The 19,764-nt window shown below is 57.2% G+C and overlaps 1 protein-coding gene across 4 annotated transcripts; it reads left to right on the plus strand.

Annotated features, from left to right (window-relative positions):
* Nucleotides 1-6,556: 6,556 nt before the first annotated feature.
* On the plus strand, nucleotides 6,557-17,791 carry DPF1 (double PHD fingers 1). 4 transcript variants are annotated; one of them, XM_074277291.1, is made up of 12 exons: nucleotides 6,557-6,641; nucleotides 9,701-9,861; nucleotides 9,972-10,133; nucleotides 10,901-11,028; nucleotides 11,566-11,655; nucleotides 12,306-12,384; nucleotides 12,682-12,813; nucleotides 13,456-13,506; nucleotides 13,966-14,085; nucleotides 16,031-16,143; nucleotides 16,418-16,499; nucleotides 16,613-17,791. In XM_074277291.1, the coding sequence occupies exons 1-12, from the start codon at nucleotides 6,610-6,612 to the stop codon at nucleotides 16,681-16,683; spliced, it is 1,221 nt and encodes a 406-aa protein (XP_074133392.1). In that variant the 5' UTR covers nucleotides 6,557-6,609; the 3' UTR covers nucleotides 16,684-17,791. The 4 variants fall into 4 exon arrangements, with proteins under 4 accessions (XP_074133392.1, XP_074133394.1, XP_074133395.1 ...); XM_074277293.1 differs by having other exon boundaries at nucleotides 11,569-11,655; XM_074277294.1 differs by having other exon boundaries at nucleotides 9,972-10,079.
* The last annotated feature ends 1,973 nt before the right edge of the window (nucleotides 17,792-19,764 follow it).

Here is a 19,764-nt window from a genome sequence, read left to right on the forward strand (position 1 = left end):
TACAGCGAGGAAACTAAGGCTGAGAAAAGTGATATAAACTGTCTTACCTTTCCAACAGTTCGGTCCAAGAACCATCCACTTTGCCACTTAGCTACCTCTAGATATGTGGCCAAATCTCTCCTGAAGTTCTTCTGGACAAGGTTGGGACATGGAGATCAGGGGGCCTTTTCTCTCTACTAGACTGGGAACTCCAAGAGGGCAGGGACCGGTTATTACAGAAATTTCATACCTTTCCCAGTACACATAAGGACTTACTAAAACTCTGATGGTTTGGACAACAGTACACGTTAAAGGATTTGTGGCTGCTGACCTGACCCAAAGAGGGGTGAGAAATAGAAGAACCAATCTCTCTCCTTGCCCATGCTTTCCTGATCACATCAAATTCGCCCAAATATTAGAATTATCTGCAAATAACTGTTATTTCTTTGAGCATGCTATATATAAGGGCACAACTTGTGACTTCATCCTCAGGCCCAGAAATATGCCCTGAACAAAATTGAGGAGCCAAAAGGATTTGGTGAATATGTGAAGAATGAATGTCAATCTGGAAGGAGATCTATAAGTGATGGCTGCCCAGCGCTGTCCTTGGTCCTGTGCTAACCATTTTTAAAAATCAGTGATTTGGATAAGTAATTAGGTAGTCCAGGTGTGACTCATTTTCTTGCACTGCACAGATTGCCACAGCACCCCCAACCTCAGCAACTTCCATACCCTGACTAGTCAGCAGCCAATATCATTGCAAGACCTTCCATCACTAAAAAAAAATGACTCACTGAAGGCTTAGATAATGGTTAGCATTTTTAATAGTAAAATATTCAAATTAATTGATGAATTAACTAATTAATGCTACTGTGTACTATATAGACTGCAATATAGTGTAAATATGACTTTTGGGAATATGACTTATTGGCAAACAAAAACATGTGACTTGTTTTGTTGCAATATTCATCTTATTTCGGTGATTTGAAACTGAATCCCCAATCTCTCTGATATATGTCTGAACATACATTAAATTTGCAGATGACATAAGACTGAGAGGAATAAGCTAATATATATTATAATATATATGATACATAATATATATAATAAAGTCTTGTTATATATATATAATATAACAAGACGTTTTCAAACTGAAATTATGGATGAAGTTTAATGAGGTATGATTCAGTCGGGATAAATGGGGACAGGGATGGTAGTGAGGGGATGGGCAGATTTTAAGGAGACCCACAAAGAGATTAAACACAGGGAGAAATTCCTAGTTCAATTCAACATTTGGGGACACTGCAACAATGTCAATCAATGAGAGTTTCTTAAACACTGACTATAAGAGAGGATGGATAGAACACCAGCCTGGAGTCAGGAAGTCCCTGGCTTCAGACACTAACTAGCTATGTCACCCTGGATAAGTCACTTCACTCCATTTGCTTCAGTTTCCTTGTCTGTAAAATGACTTGGAGAAGGAAATGGCGAACCACTCCAGTATCTCTGTTAAGAAAACAACTACAACTATTACTGCTAATGCTCTGCTGCTACTCCTGTTACTGCTGCTGCTCCTTACTACTACTACTACTACTACTACTACTACTACTACTACTACTACTACTACTACTACATGAGAGGCCCTGTACTAGGTGCTGGGGATATAAAGAGATGTAAAAGATAAATCACAATTTCTGTTCTCAGGGAGCTTGCAATTGGGAAAGAGAGTGTGCAAGAACCTAAGTACAAACAAGCCAAACACAGGATAAATCAGAAATAATCAACAGAGGAAAGGTCCTGGAATTAAATGGAATTGGAAAAGAGTGAATGTGGAAGATGGAATTTTAACTGGTATTTGAAGGAAACCAGAGAAACTAGGAGGTGGAACAAGCTCGGAGAAGGCTCCAGAAATGGGAGCCCACCAGAGAGAATGCCCAGAGCTGAGAGGCAGAGTGTCTTGCTTGTGCAGCATAAAGGAGATGGGTTTACTGATTTGAAGAGCAGGTGGGGAGGAAGAAGGTGTAAGAAGACTGGAAAGATGAGGAAGCAGATTATAAAGAAGTCTGAATTCCAATAGAGGAAGAGTTGTTTGATTTTAGAGATGACAGGGAATTTTTCTGGATAATAAAACTGGAGATTATTCTGTGTGTGGGGGGGGTGGTGGAGTGACATGGTAGAATATTAGTCCCATAGGAAAATCACCTTGGTAGTTGAAAGGTGGAAACTTGATGCAGGTAGACTTTCAGGGGGCTACTGCAGGTATGAGGTGGTAAGAGCCTGCATGAGAGTGCTAAGGAGAGGAGGTGGCCAGAGATAGTGTAAAGGGCAGAAATTCAGAAAGTACCGAGTTCGGATCTGTGTGACTCTGGGCAAGTCATGTAAATTCCATGTACTTTGGTTTTCTCATTTGTAAAAGGAGAATTGTAGCATGGACCTCTCAGAGTTGGCGTAAAAATAGGAGACACAGTTGTGTTTACAGTATTTTTGCAATGTTAATTATTATTTCGTGATGTTTCAAGGTCACTCGGTCCCTGGAAATTCACACCCATAACTTTCCCCCTTTTCCCCACTTCCACCAGAGTCCCAAACATACTCAGGAAAAGGAGAGTGACTAGTCAACTTTTTTTTTTTTTTTTTCTCGAGAGTAAGATACCAGAACCAGTTCTCCCTGGATTGAACAGCTTCTTTGCTTCTGAACCTGAATTTGTACATCAGGAGCTTTGGGGGGGGGGGGGTGGAAAGGGGAGACAGCATTGTCTGGTTTGGGTTTGGGAAGGACCTGTGCCACAAGGTGGCGCTGAGATCCCGAGCTCCCTGAGGCCCTCCATAAAAGAAGGCAGCCACAAAAGCAAGTTGTTAACACAACATTCCAAGGGACTTTCCAAGTGAGAAGCAGGCCACAAGGGGGAGATAGCACACTATGTTCTACTGGAATTGCGGGGGAGGAAGGGGGAAGCATGGAAAGTGGGGCACCAAGGACAGGGACAAGGAGCCACTGGAGACTGATGGCCATGAAGATCTGAGGCATGGAGGGGAAGGGCTTTGTTTTGGGATTTTTATTTTTATTATTTTTATTTTTATTTTTATTTTTTTTGGTTGTTTTTTATTCGTTTTGTGATGGTGATGAAGTTTATCCTGTTCTCACTCAAGACCAGAGAGATTTTTAAAAGACTGAGTGACCAAGTGTGGGGAGTCACACACAGAGAGAGGTAGGAGGAGAAGGTGGAAGAAAAGGAGAAGGAGGAGGAGGAGGAGGAGGAAGAGGAAGAGGGCTGTCTGGCTTAGAAGAGGTCATTAAGTTCTCAGCCAAAGATCCAGGAGACTGAAAGCATCTTTCTAGGTGAGGAAAGCAACTGAAAAAGAGGGCATGGGGAAAAGGCAGAATTAAAAAAAAAAAAGTAAAGCATCAGAGGTTCCAGGATGGGATGGGGGGTTGTTCCTGCTTTTTTCTAGGTTTTAACTCACCTTTCTACTCCTTACACTGATGAGTATCAAATTTCTTCAGCTCTGACTTAAGTCCCTGGTTCTAGATGTTCATTTCCAAAGCCCTGCTGAGGAATCCCTCTTTGCTTCTTCACACTCAGCAGGCTCAGCTAACCAACTAGTTAACGGACAAGCACCAACTTTGGGCCTGACACCAAATGAGGCGCTAGGTTTGCAAAGACAAAAATAGGACAGCTTCTGCCCTCAAGGAGTTTGCATTTGATGGAGGAAAACATGCACAAATATAAAACTAAAGACTGAGTAATTTCTGCTGGTGGAAGAGGCAGGGAGGCCCTAGCTCCTGAGAAATGAGACAAGGCCTCAGCTCACTTTAGGGCGTGCTAAAGAAGCAGGGCTCTGAGAACATCATAGGCAGGAGAAACAACTGGCACAAAGTCACACATGGAGAACACCAAGTGTGAGCATCAAGGCCAGAGCACCAGAGAGGCCCAGTTGGAGAAGAGCAATAGTGTGTAGTGGAAAGGTAGGTCCAGATAAGGTTGGGAAGAGATTTAAAAGCCAGCAGTGATCTTAGAGGCAGTGGGGAGTCACTCATTATTGAGCAAGTCAGTAGCATGGTGACATCTGTACTTCTGTAATATCAAATTGGCTGCTGTGTGCTAGATAAAAAGGAGCCAAGAACCAGGATCGGCACCTTGGTTATGAAACGCTAATTCCTCCCCTATTCCTTCCTCCTCTTCTCTTCCCAGGCTGATGGGAGCTCACCCTGAAGGCCCGAAGACGATGGGAATAGGGATTCATAACAGTTATCATGTTGTTTCCCTTTCAGACCATGAACTTCCTGAGCACAGTGCCCAATACATAGTATGTACTTAATGCTAGTTGCTTGACTGATGGAAAGAATGAGGTCTCTGACGTGTAACTCCATCTCTAAGCCTCAGATTTCCCCTTTTCCCTGTGCTGTGTCTCCCATGTTTATCCCTCTGCCTTAGTTTTTCTTTTAGGAACTTTTCCATGAGGTGGGGAACCTCCCAGTTCTGGTGTTCTTGGCTTCCATCGACTCACTTAAGAACTCAAAAGAGAAGAAGTTAGTGGAATAAAGGATTAGATTGGTGTCGAGTAGTGGGCAGAACTGCAAAGAATCCGATTTAGTTCTGAGATTCAGAAAAGCTTCCCAGCAAGGAGAGCTGACCCAAAGTGGAATGAGTGACTTGGAGGATGCCGGATGGAATCCTCCTGCCTGAAGGGAGGAAACTCCTTGCCTACGACCCCAAGGCAATAATCAGTAATACTGAGGAGAGATGAGCTCTGTCTCCACACAAACCTGGACAGCCACTGCTTAGAAATGTAAAGGGGTGGCTCATTTTGGAATGACTCAGAATCAGGATGGATTCTGGGTTTTCTAACAATCCCAAAATTGTAGGATTCCCCTGGAGGGGAAATACCCTGAGCACTGAAGCAGACTTAGGGTCTTTTTTTTTTTTAGAGGGAGAGGGAATGGGAAAATTTCCCTGGGAGAGAGAAAGTATAAGATTAGGATGAAAAGTCCATGCATAAGTTAGGGAGACACAGAGACACATGGAAAGACTCCTGGAAAATCTGGTGCTGCAAAGAGCCCAAGGTTTAGGTTCCAGGAGACCTACTTCAGGATAGGACGAAGTATAGATCTCTGTGGGCTTCAGTGTCCTCATCAACCCAATGAGAGGGGTAGATCTCCCACGAAACTTAATTTAAATGCCGGTGTGGAGAGGTTGTCTCAGCTTTCCTTCCCCCCATCCTTTCTGGGGATTCCAGACTTGTTCCTGGCAAAGGATTCAGGATGAAATAAAAAGAGACCAGAATTTGGAGTTTGGAGTTCGAGTCTTGACTCAATTACTTATCGATGCAATGGACTTTCCCTCCACAACCCCCCCCCCCCCATCGGCTGAGAGAACTGGGCAGGAGTCGGGGAGAGAACGGAATGGCTGGTCCTTAAGTACCCTTTTCCAAGGCAGAGGATCCAGGGCTTCGAACGATTCAGGACTGAGGACAGCTCCCAGGGCCGCCCCCTGCCGGCTGCCTACTCCCCTGAAGTCAAAGAGGCTCAGGATGTCCAGCTTGGAGGCAGGCCCAGGGGCACGCTTCCACTCCCACCACAGAGGCCTTCCCCCTCCCTGTAGAGTGACCCCCACGGCTTAGTTCTGGGTCTGTAGTGTTCCCTAAGGGAGGGGGGTGGGGGAAGGAGGGGTGTCGCACCTCTCCAAGCGGATCAGGATTTAGCTACACGTTCAGCCCGCTTTCTTTTGCTCAGACGAAGGAACTGATGACTAGGTAAGGTGGGGGGGGGGGGAGGGGAGGGAGGGAGGACGGGGAAGGAAGGTGTCCAGATCACACAGGCAGTAAAGAATCGAATTGAAATTTCAAACCAGGGCTTCTGCCTTCCGACTTGAACTCCCTGGCACTCGGCTGGGCTGAATCCCAGATAAGACGCTCACGCTTCAGTGCTCTGGGCACGGGCCGCGAGCCTGCTGGGAGAAGTCTCCGGCAGGAGGTCCTGGAACACAGGGTGCGGGTACTCCGAGGGGGGTGCCGCACAGGGGGGGAGGTCGGGGGGGCCCAGGATTCCCATACGTTCCCGGTCTCCCACATAGACCGAGTTGGCCGGAAGGGGACGTGGTGTCTGCGGGAGAGCTCCGGGGAAAGGATGCTCCGGCCTTCTTCGGCACTCCCCGCCCGGTACCGCGGCTGCCCAATCGGCGCCCTGGGGGAGTGGGCAACCCGCAGGGCAGCCGGGATTTGGAGTTCTCCCAGGTTGGCCCCCTCCCCACCCGGGTGTTTGGGAGAACTCCATCTCCCAACGTCCCTCGGGAGGTGCGGGGGATTGGCAGACCCAGCCCACCCCTTTCCCCCTCCCCCGTGCCCCCCTTCAGTCCGCGATCCCCTCCCCCCTCCTCCTTGGCCACGGCCCCGCCCCCCGGCCCCGCCCCTCCCCTCACCGCAGCCGAAGAATGAATGAAATTGTAGCGCGCTGGGCGGCGGAGCAGGAGCAGGAGGAGGAGGGCGGCGGCGGCAGCGGCAGCGGCGGCGGCGGCGGCGGCGGCGGCGGCGGCGGGGGTCGGGCACGGCCAGCGGAGCGCGGGGCCCCGGGGGCCCGGAGCCGGGTCCCGAGGGCCGAGCGGCTGCGGCGCCGGGGGCGGGGAGCGGGCCATGGCCACCGCCATCCAGAACCCCCTCAAGTCGTGAGTCTCCCCCTTCCATCCCATCCTCCCTCCTCCCTCCCTCCCTCCTCCCACCGGGCACGGGGCTGGGCACGGCGGGCAGAGCAGGGATAGCAACCCTGGAGCCCCGGGGCTGCCCCATTTCCCTTCCCGGAGATTGATGGGTGCCACTGACACCTGGGCGCCCTCCGCCTCCCTCCCCCCCTCCCCGCCCAAACCCTGGGATTGATAGGAGCAGGGGATTATTGGGAGGGGGCGGGGGGATGGGCACGGTTGGCAGCCGAACTCGTCCCCCCTCCACCTTCAGGCCGTCTCTATTGTCGCCACCCTCAGTGCAGGAATTTGCAGATCCCCGAGTTCGGGCTGGGGGCGGGAAGGGAAGTGGATCTGCTTCGGGGGTGGGGGGGGACTTCATCCCCTCCCCCCAACCCTAGGCACTGGTTCTGGGACGCGATACCCTGCCGGCATCCGAGGCCGGGGAAGGGAACTGGGAGCCGGAACCGCCTGGGTTCCCCCCTAAGTGTGGACCCTTCGGTATAGCGGGGCGGGGGCGCCCCCTTCCCTTGCTCCACTGGCTCCTCCCCCAGGAGTGACAGGCGCGTGCCCGGCAGAGGGGGAGGAGGCTGGGGAGTGGCGCGTGCCCGTGGGTTCTCGGGGACGCGGAGGCGCACAAAGGGGCCCCGGGACAGCCCCCCTCCCCGGCCCACCCCGTGCGCTTGGCCTTGACCTTGGGGTTGAAGGGGTGCGAGGGTCACCAGGAGGCCGCGCGAGCCCGAGGGCGAGCGGCAGGAGGGTTGGGGGTTCGTGGGCTTCCTGGAAGTCTCCGATCTCTGTCTTTTCTATTTCTGTCCCGGGGAGAGCTGGAGGCTGGGGGCCGGGCCACCGAAGGTGTGTGTGTGTGTGTGTGTGTGTGTGTGTGTGTGTGTGTGTGGTGTGGGGGAGAGTGGGGGGCGGCCGTGGCCGCGCCAGCACGTGGGGCCTGTGTGCGCGCTCTGCGGGGCTGTTGCACCCCGGTCGCTTGCAAGCTCCCGTGCGTGTCTGCGATTGTGTGGGGAGCTCCGTGCATGTGAATCCGGAGGCCTTGGCGTGTGCGTGCCCGTGTGGAGCTGTCTGTGTGTGTCTCTTGTGTAAATGTGTCGCCAGCGTTGTGAGGCTCCATCAGTGTGAGTGTGTTGCATGCGTCCGTCTGGTGGGTTTGGTGGAGGGTTGTGTCACCGTAGGGGGGGGGTGCCAACGGGACCCTGGGTGTCACTAAAGGTATATGCGGTTCACAAGCGCACCCACTATACACAGTGCCCACGGCAGTGCCCAGAAAAGAGGCTGTTTCCGGATTTTCACCTGGTCCAGGCCTCACGCCACCCTGTCCCCATCCCCCACCAGCCGCCGGGGCCTCTCCTCCGGGGCCAGACCTAGATTTGGCCTCTAGTGACAGCCCCGACCCCCCTCCTCCACCTTCCGCCCCGCCGCCCCCGCACTACATTTCCCAGCATGCCCCGGGGAGTCCCTCTCCCCCCCCCACGTTGGTGGATATCCCCGCCCCCACCCCCACCCTGAGAATGAATGGAGTGGCCGCCAGGGCCAGGGCGCTGCAGACCCCGGCGCTCTGAGGTGACCGGGGCCAGGGTCGGGCCAGGTGCAAGATGGCCACGGTCAACCCCAGCCCAGTCCGGTGGTGAGCCCGGCACCTCCGCCCCATCCCATCGTGCAGGGCGGGGGCTGCGGAGCGTGTGTCTCGGAGTGGGATCGTGTGTGTGTGTGTGTGTGTGTGTGTGTGTGTGTCGGGGAGGATCGGGATCGCGTCTCCTGTGGTCACTCAGTGTGCTTGTCTCGTGTGACTGTGTGTGTCCCGGAGATTCGGGCGCTTGGGCTTTCATCTCGGCGGCTTGTGTTACCAGGGGTTTGGTTTTCTGTGAATCTTCAAGTGGCATTGTGCTAATCTGGGCGTCCCACAACCATTCAGCAAACGCCCCCCGCCTCCTACGGTGCACGAGGCCTTTGGTGGGATTGTCGTGCGGGGCGTCTCAGTGTCCTCATCTGTCTAATGGGGCTGCCAATTCCTCCGCTCCCGGTCTCGGGCCGAAGGGGGCGGAGGAACTGTTTTCTTTCGGGGTCAGGCGGGTAATGGCGTGACCCCTTGACCCGAATTCGGGGTTGTGGAGGTGAAACAATGGGATCCGAGTAGTGATCGCCAAAATCCTTTCCGATTCGCGGTTCCCGGGCAGGGGGAAGAGAGGCGAGGCGGGGGAGGGCGGTAACTGTCGGATTTTGTATCCTCCGGGTACACACCGGAGGGGTAGTCTACGCCGTGAATATACGCGTGTATGGGGGGGGGCGTAGTAGGAGCTAAGGGGGGGCAGGGACAGTGCCGGCGCTCCCCCCTCCCCCCGGGCCTTGGCGCTGCCGGGGATGCCTGCGGGCGTGGGCACCACCTAGCGCTCAGCGGCGGGGGAAGAGAGGGTCAGCTGTCTGAGCCAGGGAAGGGGAGGGCACGGCTCTGCCCCTCTCTCCGCCCACCGGAGCCCGCCCAGCGAGATCCCAGCCCCAAGCTCCTCCTCCTCCTCCCCAGCCAAACCCGCCCGCGACTCCCAAAGTTTGTGGGCCGCCGCGGCCCCCGTCCCGGCACCGCAGCACAACCCAGATGTTCAGGACCCGAGCCCTGCTTTTCAGCGCCTCCCGTACACCCCAAGTCTAAGTCTAGCACCCAGTTTCAGTTCCCCGCCTTCCCACTATTCCAGCTCGCTCCACATCTTGTCCACCGGGACCTAGGGCTGCTGTTCCCAGACGCTCCCAGTGACCGGCCATAATGTCCCAGGGCCTTCCGAAGCCCCAGCCAGCCGGGTCCCGGGTCCGGACGTCTGCACCGGATCCAGGGGTCCCGGTGTCTCCCCCACACACACACAACGTCCCGGGACATTTCCCGGAGCTTTGCGCCAGCCCGGCGTTCCGGTGCCCCCTCCCTCCCCCCCCCCCGACGTCCCGTGGCGCTCCCAGACGTTCGCACTAGCCTCGAGTTCGGGCTCCCCAGGCCCAAGTCCGGGGGCATCTGCTCGGCTGACCCGGTGCGCTCCGCCTCCCCGCAGCCTGGGCGAGGATTTCTACCGCGAGGCCATCGAGCACTGCCGCAGCTACAACGCGCGCCTGTGCGCCGAGCGGAGCATGCGCCTGCCCTTCCTCGACTCGCAGACCGGGGTGGCCCAGAACAACTGCTACATCTGGATGGAGAAGACTCACCGCGGGCCGGGTGAGGGAGGGGGCGGGGCCTCGCCGCGAGGGGCGGGGCCGGGGCTGGCGGCGGCGGGGAGGAGGGGGAGGAGGCAGACCCTTCAACAGCCTCGGCCCCTGTCTCTCCAGGTCTGGCCCCTGGACAGATCTACACTTACCCGGCCCGTTGCTGGAGGAAGAAACGGAGACTCAATATCCTGGAGGACCCCAGGCTGCGGCCCTGCGAGTACAAGATCGGTCCGTGGGGGGCCCCCAGCCCAGCCCCTGCCCCCAGTGTGAGCGTGGCCCAGCGTGAGCACCTGAGCCTATGTCTGAGCGTGTGCGGCCCCCAGGGCCCTGTGGTGGTGGTACTGAGTCTGGGGAGGGGGCTCGCGGGGCGCTGACGTCCGAGGGCTTGGGAGCCAAGGGAACTCTCAATCCGAGGTCACGGATAGAAAGGAAGAGGAAGGCTTGAACCAAGAACGCTGGGCTTAGTTATACCGTATCCGACTGTAGCTAGGGATCAGAGGGCCTGCTAGTGCAGGGAGATCTGAATTCGAATCCCGCCTCAGACCCGGTGGTGAGAGCTTGGGCACGGCAGATTCCCACTGGAAAATAAGAATGGCACTTACCCCCCAGAGAGTCATTGCGAAGCCCCAGGGAGAGAATAGAAAACACCTCAAAGAGCTAGATGGGAGCTGTTCTGAAAGTGCGAGTGCGGCGGTGTGATGTGTGTGATTGTGTGTGTATAATTGTGTAATGGCGTGTGAGTATGTGTCTGTGACTGTGGTGATTGTGTGTCTGAGTGTGCAGGGCAGAGAGGAGAGAGGGAGTGTAAAGAAAGGGAGGAGAGAGGAAAAAGGAAGGGGAGAGAGGGAGAGAGAAGGCAAAGGGGAAAAGAAGTAGGGGAGAGAGAGAGAATGGAGAGAGATGGAAGAGACAGACAGGAGATACAGAGATAGGAGACAGATACAGAAATGAGAGAGACATAGGGAGGAGAGAAAGGAGACAGTCAGAGAAAGGGGGTCCCTGGCGAACAACCTTTCTTTGACCCTCCCTGTTTCCCACCCTTCCCCCAGACTGTGAAACACCTCTGAAGAAGGAGGGGGGTCTCCCTGAAGGGCCAGTCCTGGAGGCCCTACTGTGTGCAGAGACAGGAGAAAAGAAAATAGAACTGAAGGAAGAAGAAACCATCATGGACTGTCAGGTGGGGTGGGGAGGAGACTCCCAGCGCCCCTCCCCCTTAAAGGACAGATGTCCTACAAATCCCTCCTCCCAGCTAGTTTTGGGATACCACCCAGGATCTCCCTCCAGCCCACACGCCCCAGGTTGCCCTGATCATCTTCCCAAGATGTCCCTCTCCTGCTCCAAAATCATCCTTGATTGCCACCTTCTGTAAGAGACCCACATTCCTGCCTTGCTTCAGGGGTCTCCCTCTCCCAGGGGGTCTCCTCACCCAGTTCCTTATGGGCTTCTGGGCCTTTCTTGTCCTTCGGGCTCCAGCTGAGACCCCTTTTCTGGTTTCCCTTGAAGCATCCCGAGCCTTGCTTTGGCTCCTTGTGCCTTCTAGGGCATTCTCTGCCCCCCCCCCCCATTTTCACCCTGAGAGCCTTTTGCTCCCCCCCCCCCCCCAGGGTGACTCTGAATCCCCAGGGCTGGGCCCTTCATCAGCCCTGCCGCTGCTGCCTGGTGGGAAGCCCTGTAAAGCCTCCCTTCCCTGACACTGGTCTTCCCTCCCGCCCAGAAGCAGCAGATGTTAGAGTTTCCCCATGAGCTTGAGGCGGAAGATCTAGAAGATGACATTCCACGCCGCAAGAACAAAGCCAAGGGGAAGGTAGCTGGGACACTAGTCCCCCCGGTCCCATCCACCCCCTTGGAGGCCCCAGCCTGCTTCCCCGGGTCCAATTCTTCTCTAGAACTTTCCCTGGGCCAACCAAAGAGCCCCATTTTCTGCCTGGGGCCGCCCTCTCTCCCCCAAGGGCTGTTCACTCCATTTCCCAGCCCGCTGTCTCCCAGGGTCTGACTCCCGTTGCCCCCGGCCTGGGTCCTGCTCTGCCCAGCTTCTTCCCATAAGACAGTGGGACCCAGAGGAAGTCAGAGCTGCAGAGAACTTCCAGGCCCAACATCTGACAGTTCAGGAAAGTGCAAGCACAGTGAAGTGACTGCTGCCATGACCTAGTCTCTAAGTGCTGGTGCTAGGGCTGGAGAGCAGCACCCCTAGGAGGCCCCAGTACCTCTCCCTTCCCCCAGCATCCCCCTGGTTTCCACTTCCTAGTCTCTTCTGGCTCCGGGCCCCGTCCAGCTCCTGACCGTCCTAGGACGGCCCTAGCCATGTCTCCGATTTCTCCCTTGGACCTGCTCTTTCCTCCCATGTTTCCCCGGTCTGGGCCACCTTCCTCCCACTGTTTCTCCTGTCCGGACCGCCGTCCTTCCAGCTCCTTCCGCTGCCCCTCTCCCCAGCCCCTGTCCTGGTTGTTCTTGCAGGCGTACGGCATTGGGGGGCTTCGGAAACGCCAAGACACGACCTCCCTGGAGGACCGGGACAAGCCGTATGTCTGCGATAGTGAGTCCCTTTGAGGAGTGGGGAGGAGGAGAGGGCCCTCAGAGCCTCCCCCACTTGGGCTAAGGGCCAACGGCGGGGTTCAGGGATGAGGGGCAGCTCTGCCCCCCCCAAGCAGGGGAGGGGAGGGCTCAAGTTCCCACAGCAGCCTCTTTTCCAGGGGGCCTGGGGGGGAGGGAAGGCCTTCAGCGTGGGGGCAAGGCTGGACGGAGCCCCGAGGAGGCTCTAGGGCTGGGGCAGGCAGGGGTGGCGGGGACGGGTCTGATCGGCCCCCTCCCTTCCCCATCCCCCACCCCTCAGTCTGCGGGAAACGTTATAAGAACCGCCCGGGTCTGAGCTACCACTACACCCACACCCACCTGGCAGAAGAGGAGGGCGAGGAGAACGCAGAACGGCACGCCCTGCCCTTCCACCGGAAAAACAACCACAAGCGTGAGCCGGGGCAGGGCCCGGGGGGCGTCGGGAGCGGCCCAGGGGCCGGCCGGGCGGGGGCTCCCGCCTCCCTCCCCAACTTGGGGAGCTGGCACGGCGCGTGGCCGCCGGCACCAGCCTGGGGGTTTCCATGGCAACCAGCCCTCTCCCTGGCCCGGGCGGAAGATTTCTGGGTCTGATTTATTGCTTCAATTAGAGATGGGGGAGGGGGTGGAGATGACAATGGGGGGTGATGGATGATTTCCCCACACACACTCCTCTGCAGCCTCCTTTCCTCCCTCCTCTTGGGCCTGAGGGCACCTGGGGAAGCCCCCGGCTTCATGCCCACCCAGCCAGGGAGGCAGCCGGAGTTCCAGCGCCCTCCCCGCCTGTGGCTAATGAGGGTGCCCGGGAAGGGGCAGGGAGCGAAGGGTTGGGCCCCGGGGTCCCCTCGGCCTTGCACGGGGCCCGTCCCCACTCAGCTGGCCGGACCCCTTCCTTGCCCCTCTGCTTTTGTGTTTCTCTGCTCCCGGCTCTGTGTGTGTCTGGGGGTGCCCCAGCCTGGCCTCTGAACTCCTCCCGCCCGGCCGGGGGCCCCATCCTGGGGAGCGGGCACCAAGGTGCCCGGGGCCAGCGTGCCAAGGCTTCTCTCTGCCTCCTCAGAGTTCTACAAAGAACTGGCTTGGATTCCTGAAGCCCAAAGAAAGCACACAGGTAACCCGCCTCGGGCTCCGGCCCACCCTAGGCTGCCCCTTCCTTGGCCGGAGAGACGGCAGAGACGGGGAGAGAGATAAAGAGACACAGAGACAGAGAGAGATAGAGGGACAGAGACAGAGAGACACGGGAAGGAAGAGAGAGATGGAGACGGAGTGACAGAAATAGGGATGGAGAGACAGAGATGGAGGGACAGAGACTGAGAGACACGGGGACATAGAGAAAAATAAAGAGAAACAGAGACACAAAGACAGAGATAAAGAGATAGAGACAGACAGACACAGGGACTTAAGAGACAGAGTCAGAGAGACAGAGGTGGGGAAAGGCAGGCACTCAGAGGCAGAGCCTATGGCAGAGAGGGGGCGGCAGGCGGAGAGGTGGGGGAAGGTGCAGGGCTCCTGGCTGGGAACTGCCTGGTCCTGCAGCTCGAACCTCCCAAGCCTCCCTGATGTCTTCCAGCTAAGAAGGCTCCAGACGGCACAGTGATCCCCAATGGCTACTGTGACTTCTGTCTGGGCGGTTCCAAAAAGACGGGGTGTCCTGAGGACCTCATTTCCTGTGCTGACTGTGGCCGATCGGGTAACCCCCTGTCCTCCCCCCGGCCCCTAGAGGTGCCCAGCCGGGCCTGAGGTGCCCGGAGAAGGTGTTATGGCTCGGGTGTTCTTGCGGGAAGTTTATACACAGGCGTTTACACGTGTGGGTGAACACGGCCCCCCTTTAGTCTGGGGTTCTCCGAGGCGGCACCAGGGGCTCACGCACTAGGGGCCCCTCCCTCCTAGAGCCTCCATCCCAGCCTTCTGGGGCCCCCCACTCCCACACCTCTGGGCCCCATGCTAATTCACTCAGATGGTCATCCGGACTCCTGGGGAAGCACCAGGACACGGATTACTTCCAGGTGGGGCTTCTGGGGCCTTGGAGAGAACACCTATTCCAGAGCACTGTCTCTGTGACATTGGGCAAGTTCCGGGGGATCCCCTTCCTTGAGCCTCAGTTTCTCCCATCTATAAAATAAGCCACTTAGAGGAGATGGGAATAAACATTTATGTAGCACCTACTATGTGCCAGGCACTGTACTAAGCAGCTTATAAATATTCTCTCATTTGGTTCTCAGAGCCACCCTGGGAGGGAGGTGCTATTATTATCCCCATTTTGCAGATGAGGAAACTGAGGCAAAGAGGTGAAATGACTTGCCCAGGGTCACATAGCCAGTAAGTTTCAGGCCCAGTGCTCTAGACCCTGCACCACTCCTAGCTCTGAGGGTCCGCTCTTCGCATTTACTGTTTGTACAGGTAAAGCTAGAGAACTTTAGAACTGGGAGGAAGTTCTTAGAGGCTGAACCCCCCTCATCCTACAGGAAAGCAGGAAGTAACACCTGAGGTCATGACCGGGCCAAATGGTAGTCAGGATTAGAACTCGAGACTTGTGCCTGAGTATGGACCTCATTCCCTCAAGGGTGATTTAGTAGGGGTGGGGAAGCAGCCCCCCCCCCCCCGCCCACGCACCCGGAGGAAGAACCGGCATGGGGAACCCCAGAGTCACTGGGGCATCAAGGATTATTTCACAGAAGTGTAAACTGAGGCAGGGAAAGCGCTCCTAGAGCTGGTGAGGGACTCAGAGCCAGGGCTTTAGCTGACTCGGGCTCATGGAGGAGACTTGTCAGGGGCCTTCTGGATGATCCTTTGTATTCCACAGATAAAGGAACTGAGAAATAAATAAATAAATAAATATACACCCCATTTATATACTACACTATACTAATATATACACTATATGTTGTACTATATGTAACACACATATACACTATACTACTATATACACCATGTATTATACTACATATACTATATGCAGCATAAATATATACACTAGGTAAAGGAACTGATCTATCTACACCATATAATACACCACATACATGCACTATATTTTATACTATATATGCTATAAACATATAAAGGCTCTGATAGAACTATATGCAACCTATACAATGTAATAGGCCACACACACACACACACACACACACACACACACACAGTATAAATATATACACTCTGTACATAGGTAAAGGAACGGACACTGCCGCACAGATACAATTGCACACACAGACACTGTACACGGTATACATGTACACTATCCTAATGTAGACACTGGATACTGTACCATCGTCCATGTACAATGTAACCACTACAGCCTGACTGCACCGCCTGTGCGGTACGGAAGCCATCAATGAACACGCAGTAGGGCACCACACACGGAACATGTGGCACCACCCGGTGTACAGCGCTGCCGGTGACACTCCGGGCACGGCATGGGCGCACCGGGCGGGACCGAGGGGCAGCGCGGCCGGGCCGGGCGGCCTTTGCCCCGGGAGGGACGGAGGCCCCGGCCCGGAGCGGCGGGAAGGCGGCCGGTTTGGCTGAGGGGGAGGGAGGGAACCCGGTCCTGGGAGGTCGGGGGGTGGGGGAGGGGCTGGCCGACGCCTCCCGCCTCGCGCCGACGCTGAACCCACTCTGGCCCCCCCTCCCTCCAGGTCACCCCTCCTGTTTACAGTTCACGGTGAACATGACGGCGGCCGTGAGGACGTACCGCTGGCAGTGCATCGAGTGCAAGTCCTGCAGCTTGTGCGGCACTTCGGAGAATGATGTGAGTCCCCCCCCCCCCCCCCCCGTCCTCTCCCGGGAGCCGTCCCTGGCCTGGGCGCGAGGGAAAGCCCCGGCGCCTTAGGTCAGCCGGACCCGGACGAGGGGACCCCGAGGCCGGGGAGGGGCGGCAGCCCGAGCCCCGCAGTGCTCCCGGAGGGCTAGAGCCCCGGGCCTGAGGCTCCCTCCCCCTCCCCCCGCCCCCCAGGGCCTCCGGCGCCCCCCCCTCCCGCCTGCCCCTGCCGCCCGGTGCCAGCCGCATGGGTCTCGCCCTCCAGGACCAGCTGCTGTTCTGTGACGACTGTGACCGCGGCTACCACATGTACTGCCTGAGCCCGCCCATGGCCGAGCCCCCGGAAGGTGAGCGGGGAGCGGAGGGCGCGCGGGGGGGGGGGGGGGGGGGGGGGGAGGGGCGGGGCCGGGCGGGGACGCCGGGGCCTTCCCATCGGGCTGACCCCACGGCCTCCCTGCAGGAAGCTGGAGCTGTCACCTGTGTCTCCGGCACCTGAAGGAAAAGGCATCGGCCTACATCACCCTCACCTAGGCCCGGCCACCCCTCGCCCCTTCCCTCGTCTGCCCATCCCCCCCTCCCTGACTGAGCCCCACCCCCAGGCTGGGGCCCCCAAAGGGCCGGGTTCCCTTCCCCCACCGAGGGGAGTATGTGCCAGCTCCAGCCCCCTCCCCCCTGGGCGGGAAGCTCGCCCCGCCCCCACTCCTGAACGGCGGGGGGGCTGGGGATGCTGCTCTCCTCAAAGCCATAACCTGCCTCCGGGCGGGCACTAGGGGGCGGGCACCGGCCAGGGAGGGGTAGGGGCATGGATGGAGCCTTTTTCTAGAGAAAAAGACAAAAAGTTAAAAAAAAAAAAATGACAAAGTAATATATACAGAGAAACCTATACAACTTGGTGGGCCTGGACGGTGGGCACCTCCCCCCCAGTTTCCCACTAGGCACTGACCTGGGCCCAACGCCCGTCGGCCCCCCTCCCCTAATTCTCTGGGGCAACCGGCTGCTCGGGCCCATCCTGGGGCCCACCCCAGTAGCGGGCACCGTTTCCCACCTCATGCTCTGGGGGGCAGGCGCCATGCTTGCCCCTTTCGGCCTGCCCCCTGCCCCTTCCCGCGGTGCCCGCCGTGGGCGTTGCATGATGTGAACTATGGTTTTTCAAGTCCTGTTCCCCCCGCCCCCTCCTTGTGCCCACTCCCCCATGCCCACTGCAGACTGTGGGCAGGGGCCGGGCAAGGCGGGCCCCGGCGCTCGCCAGAATGAGAAGCACAGAGTTTGCACCCGGACTGGTTTTTTTCTCCCCATCCCTATCCCCTCGCCAGGCAAGGACCAGACCCCTTGGCAAGGGGGGTCCCCTGAAACCTGATGCCCGTCTCCAGGGCGGTTGGCGAGGGGGGCAGCTGTTTCTTGTGGTCGTGTGTGTTTCATTGTTGGGGTATCCAAAAGACACTGGGTTTCCCGGGCAAGTGGGCAAGGCCAGGGAGAGGGGGGTCCTGGGGGGCCAGGGCGCCATGGGCTGGCCCTGGCTTCCTGGCACCATGGCCCCATCCCCCCAGCTCCCGGTACAGCCTGTGTCCCCCCTTGCCTGCCTCTCCTGTGGATCACCCTGTTCTGTGTATTAAACTGGGCCTGGCCCTGCTGCGCCCTGGCCGATGCCTCCTTCTGTGGGCACCAGGGGAGGGGGGCAATGGGGGAGGGGAGGGGGCCCGCTTTTGTCTGCTGCTCTTCCCTAACTCCCCCAGCGCCCGCTCCACTTCTCTCCCGACACCCCCCCCCGCCTCCCTCCAGGCCCCCCCCAGCGCCCTATCCCCCTCTGGCAGCCTCCTCTGGCACCCCCAACCCGGTTCTCCCCTGGAATCATCCTCCTCCAGCCCCTTCTTCCCTGCCTCCTCCCGGTCTTTCCCCGTCACCCTGCCGGCCCCGTTTCCCTCGCCTCTCCCCTCCCCCTCCCCCTCTCCTTGTCTCCCCATCTTCCTCCAATCCTCATCTCTTCTCCCTGTTTCTCCCTGTCCCCCACCCCCTCCTGCCTGGCTGGGAAGAGAAGGAACGGGGGGATGGGGTGAGAGAGACTGCAGCACCCCCACCCCCCCCCTCCTCACACACACACCCAACCAGCTGTGGTCGCCCTGGCAACGGGCAGCTGCTGCAGCAAGAGACAGACAGAGGGTGGGAAGTGGGAGAAAGGATGGGGGGGGGGGCGGAGAGCAGCAGCCGCCCCGGAGCTGTCCGGAGTCCCCGGGCTCCGCGTCAGTATTCTAGCCCCACTGTGTGCACCTCAGTGCCCCTGGGCAGAGCCGGGCTGTGTGTGGGCAGCAGCTCAACCTCACCTCTGCCCCAGGAGCCAAGGGTAGGGCGAAGGACGGGGGGGAGGGGAGAAAGGAGAGGGGGAGGGGGCGGGGAGAAGAGACAGATTGGGAACAGCCCAAGTGACCTGGTGGCAGAGAGAGAGAAGGAGAGGAGAGACACAGAGACAGAGATGGAGAGGAGAGGAGAGACAGGGACACAGACAGACAAGAGAGACGAGAGGAGAGAGGGACAGAAGAAGAGATGAAAGAGAGGAGAGACAAAGAAAGAGAAGAGACAAAGATTCAAGAGAGAGGGGGAGAGAGAAACAGTGAAAGAGACGAGAAGAGATACAGAAGAGATGAGAGAGACAGGAGAGAAAGATCAGGGGCAGAGAGGAGAGACAAGAAGAGATGAGAGTGAAGAGACTCAGAGAGATCAAAGAGAGAGGAGAGAGAGATGAGAAAGGAGAGGGAGAGAGAGAGGAGAGACACAGAAAGGCAGATGAGAGATGAGAAAGAGAAGACAGAGACCCAGAGAGGGGAGGGGTTCAGCCAGCCAGCAGGGAGAGAGAAAGAGAAGAGACAAGAAAGTGATGAGAGAGAAAGAGAGATATGGGAGCGAGAAACAGCGAAAGAGACGAGAAGAGATACAGAGAAAGAGAGAAGAGACAGATCAGGGACAGAGACAGAGGAGAGAGACAGGAGAGATGAGAATTACCCATGCATATATATAAATAAAATATAATTATAAAATAAAAACTATAATTAATAAAAAAAAAAGCAACAAAAAAAGAGAGAGACAGAAGAGACACAGACACAGAGATGAGAGAAGAGACACATAGAGATGGGCAGAGCAGACGTGGCAGTCGGGGGAGAAGGAGCTGACGGATTCAGTGCCGGGTATGGAAGGGCGGGTGCCAGGGACTGGAGGGATCCTGGGGGGGGGCAGAGACTCCAGAGAGGGCAGTACCCGCAGGAAGGAGGCAGCCGGGAAGCTTGGCAGAGCCAAATGCCAGAGCAGCAGATGGAGAGATGAGCTGGAGGGTGAGGAGACGGGCTGAAAGCGCGCCCGGCTGCGAGTGAGGGCGTGGATGTGAATTTCAGAAGCAGAACGGGTCCCTTTACACTTGCTCCCCTCCTCCCAAAGCCGGAGGGAGCCAGACTCCTGTGAGGGCAGAGACCCCCCCTGTCCCCAAGTGCAGATCCGGCATGCACTGGGGCGGTGGCTCCGGGTGTCCGGCCCCTCCCTGTGGGCTCTCAATGCCCCCCCTACAAGGGCTGGAATTGGCCCCGGTCTCCTTTCCAGAATCCAGTTTGGGAAGACTTTCTGGCTGAA

Source organism: Sminthopsis crassicaudata, chromosome X (assembly GCF_048593235.1).
Source record: "Sminthopsis crassicaudata isolate SCR6 chromosome X, ASM4859323v1, whole genome shotgun sequence".
Taxonomy (NCBI): domain Eukaryota; kingdom Metazoa; phylum Chordata; class Mammalia; order Dasyuromorphia; family Dasyuridae; genus Sminthopsis; species Sminthopsis crassicaudata.

Bases quoted from the DNA above. Each gene is read 5' to 3' on its own strand.
- DPF1 (XM_074277291.1), top strand. From the start codon at position 6,610: ATGGCCACCGCCATCCAGAACCCCCTCAAGTC. The intron at 6,642-9,700 runs GTGAGTCTCCCC...GCCTCCCCGCAG, and splicing joins ATCCAGAACCCCCTCAAGTC to CCTGGGCGAGGATTTCTACC. The intron at 14,086-16,030 runs GTAACCCCCTGT...CCCTCCCTCCAG, and splicing joins TGCTGACTGTGGCCGATCGG to GTCACCCCTCCTGTTTACAG.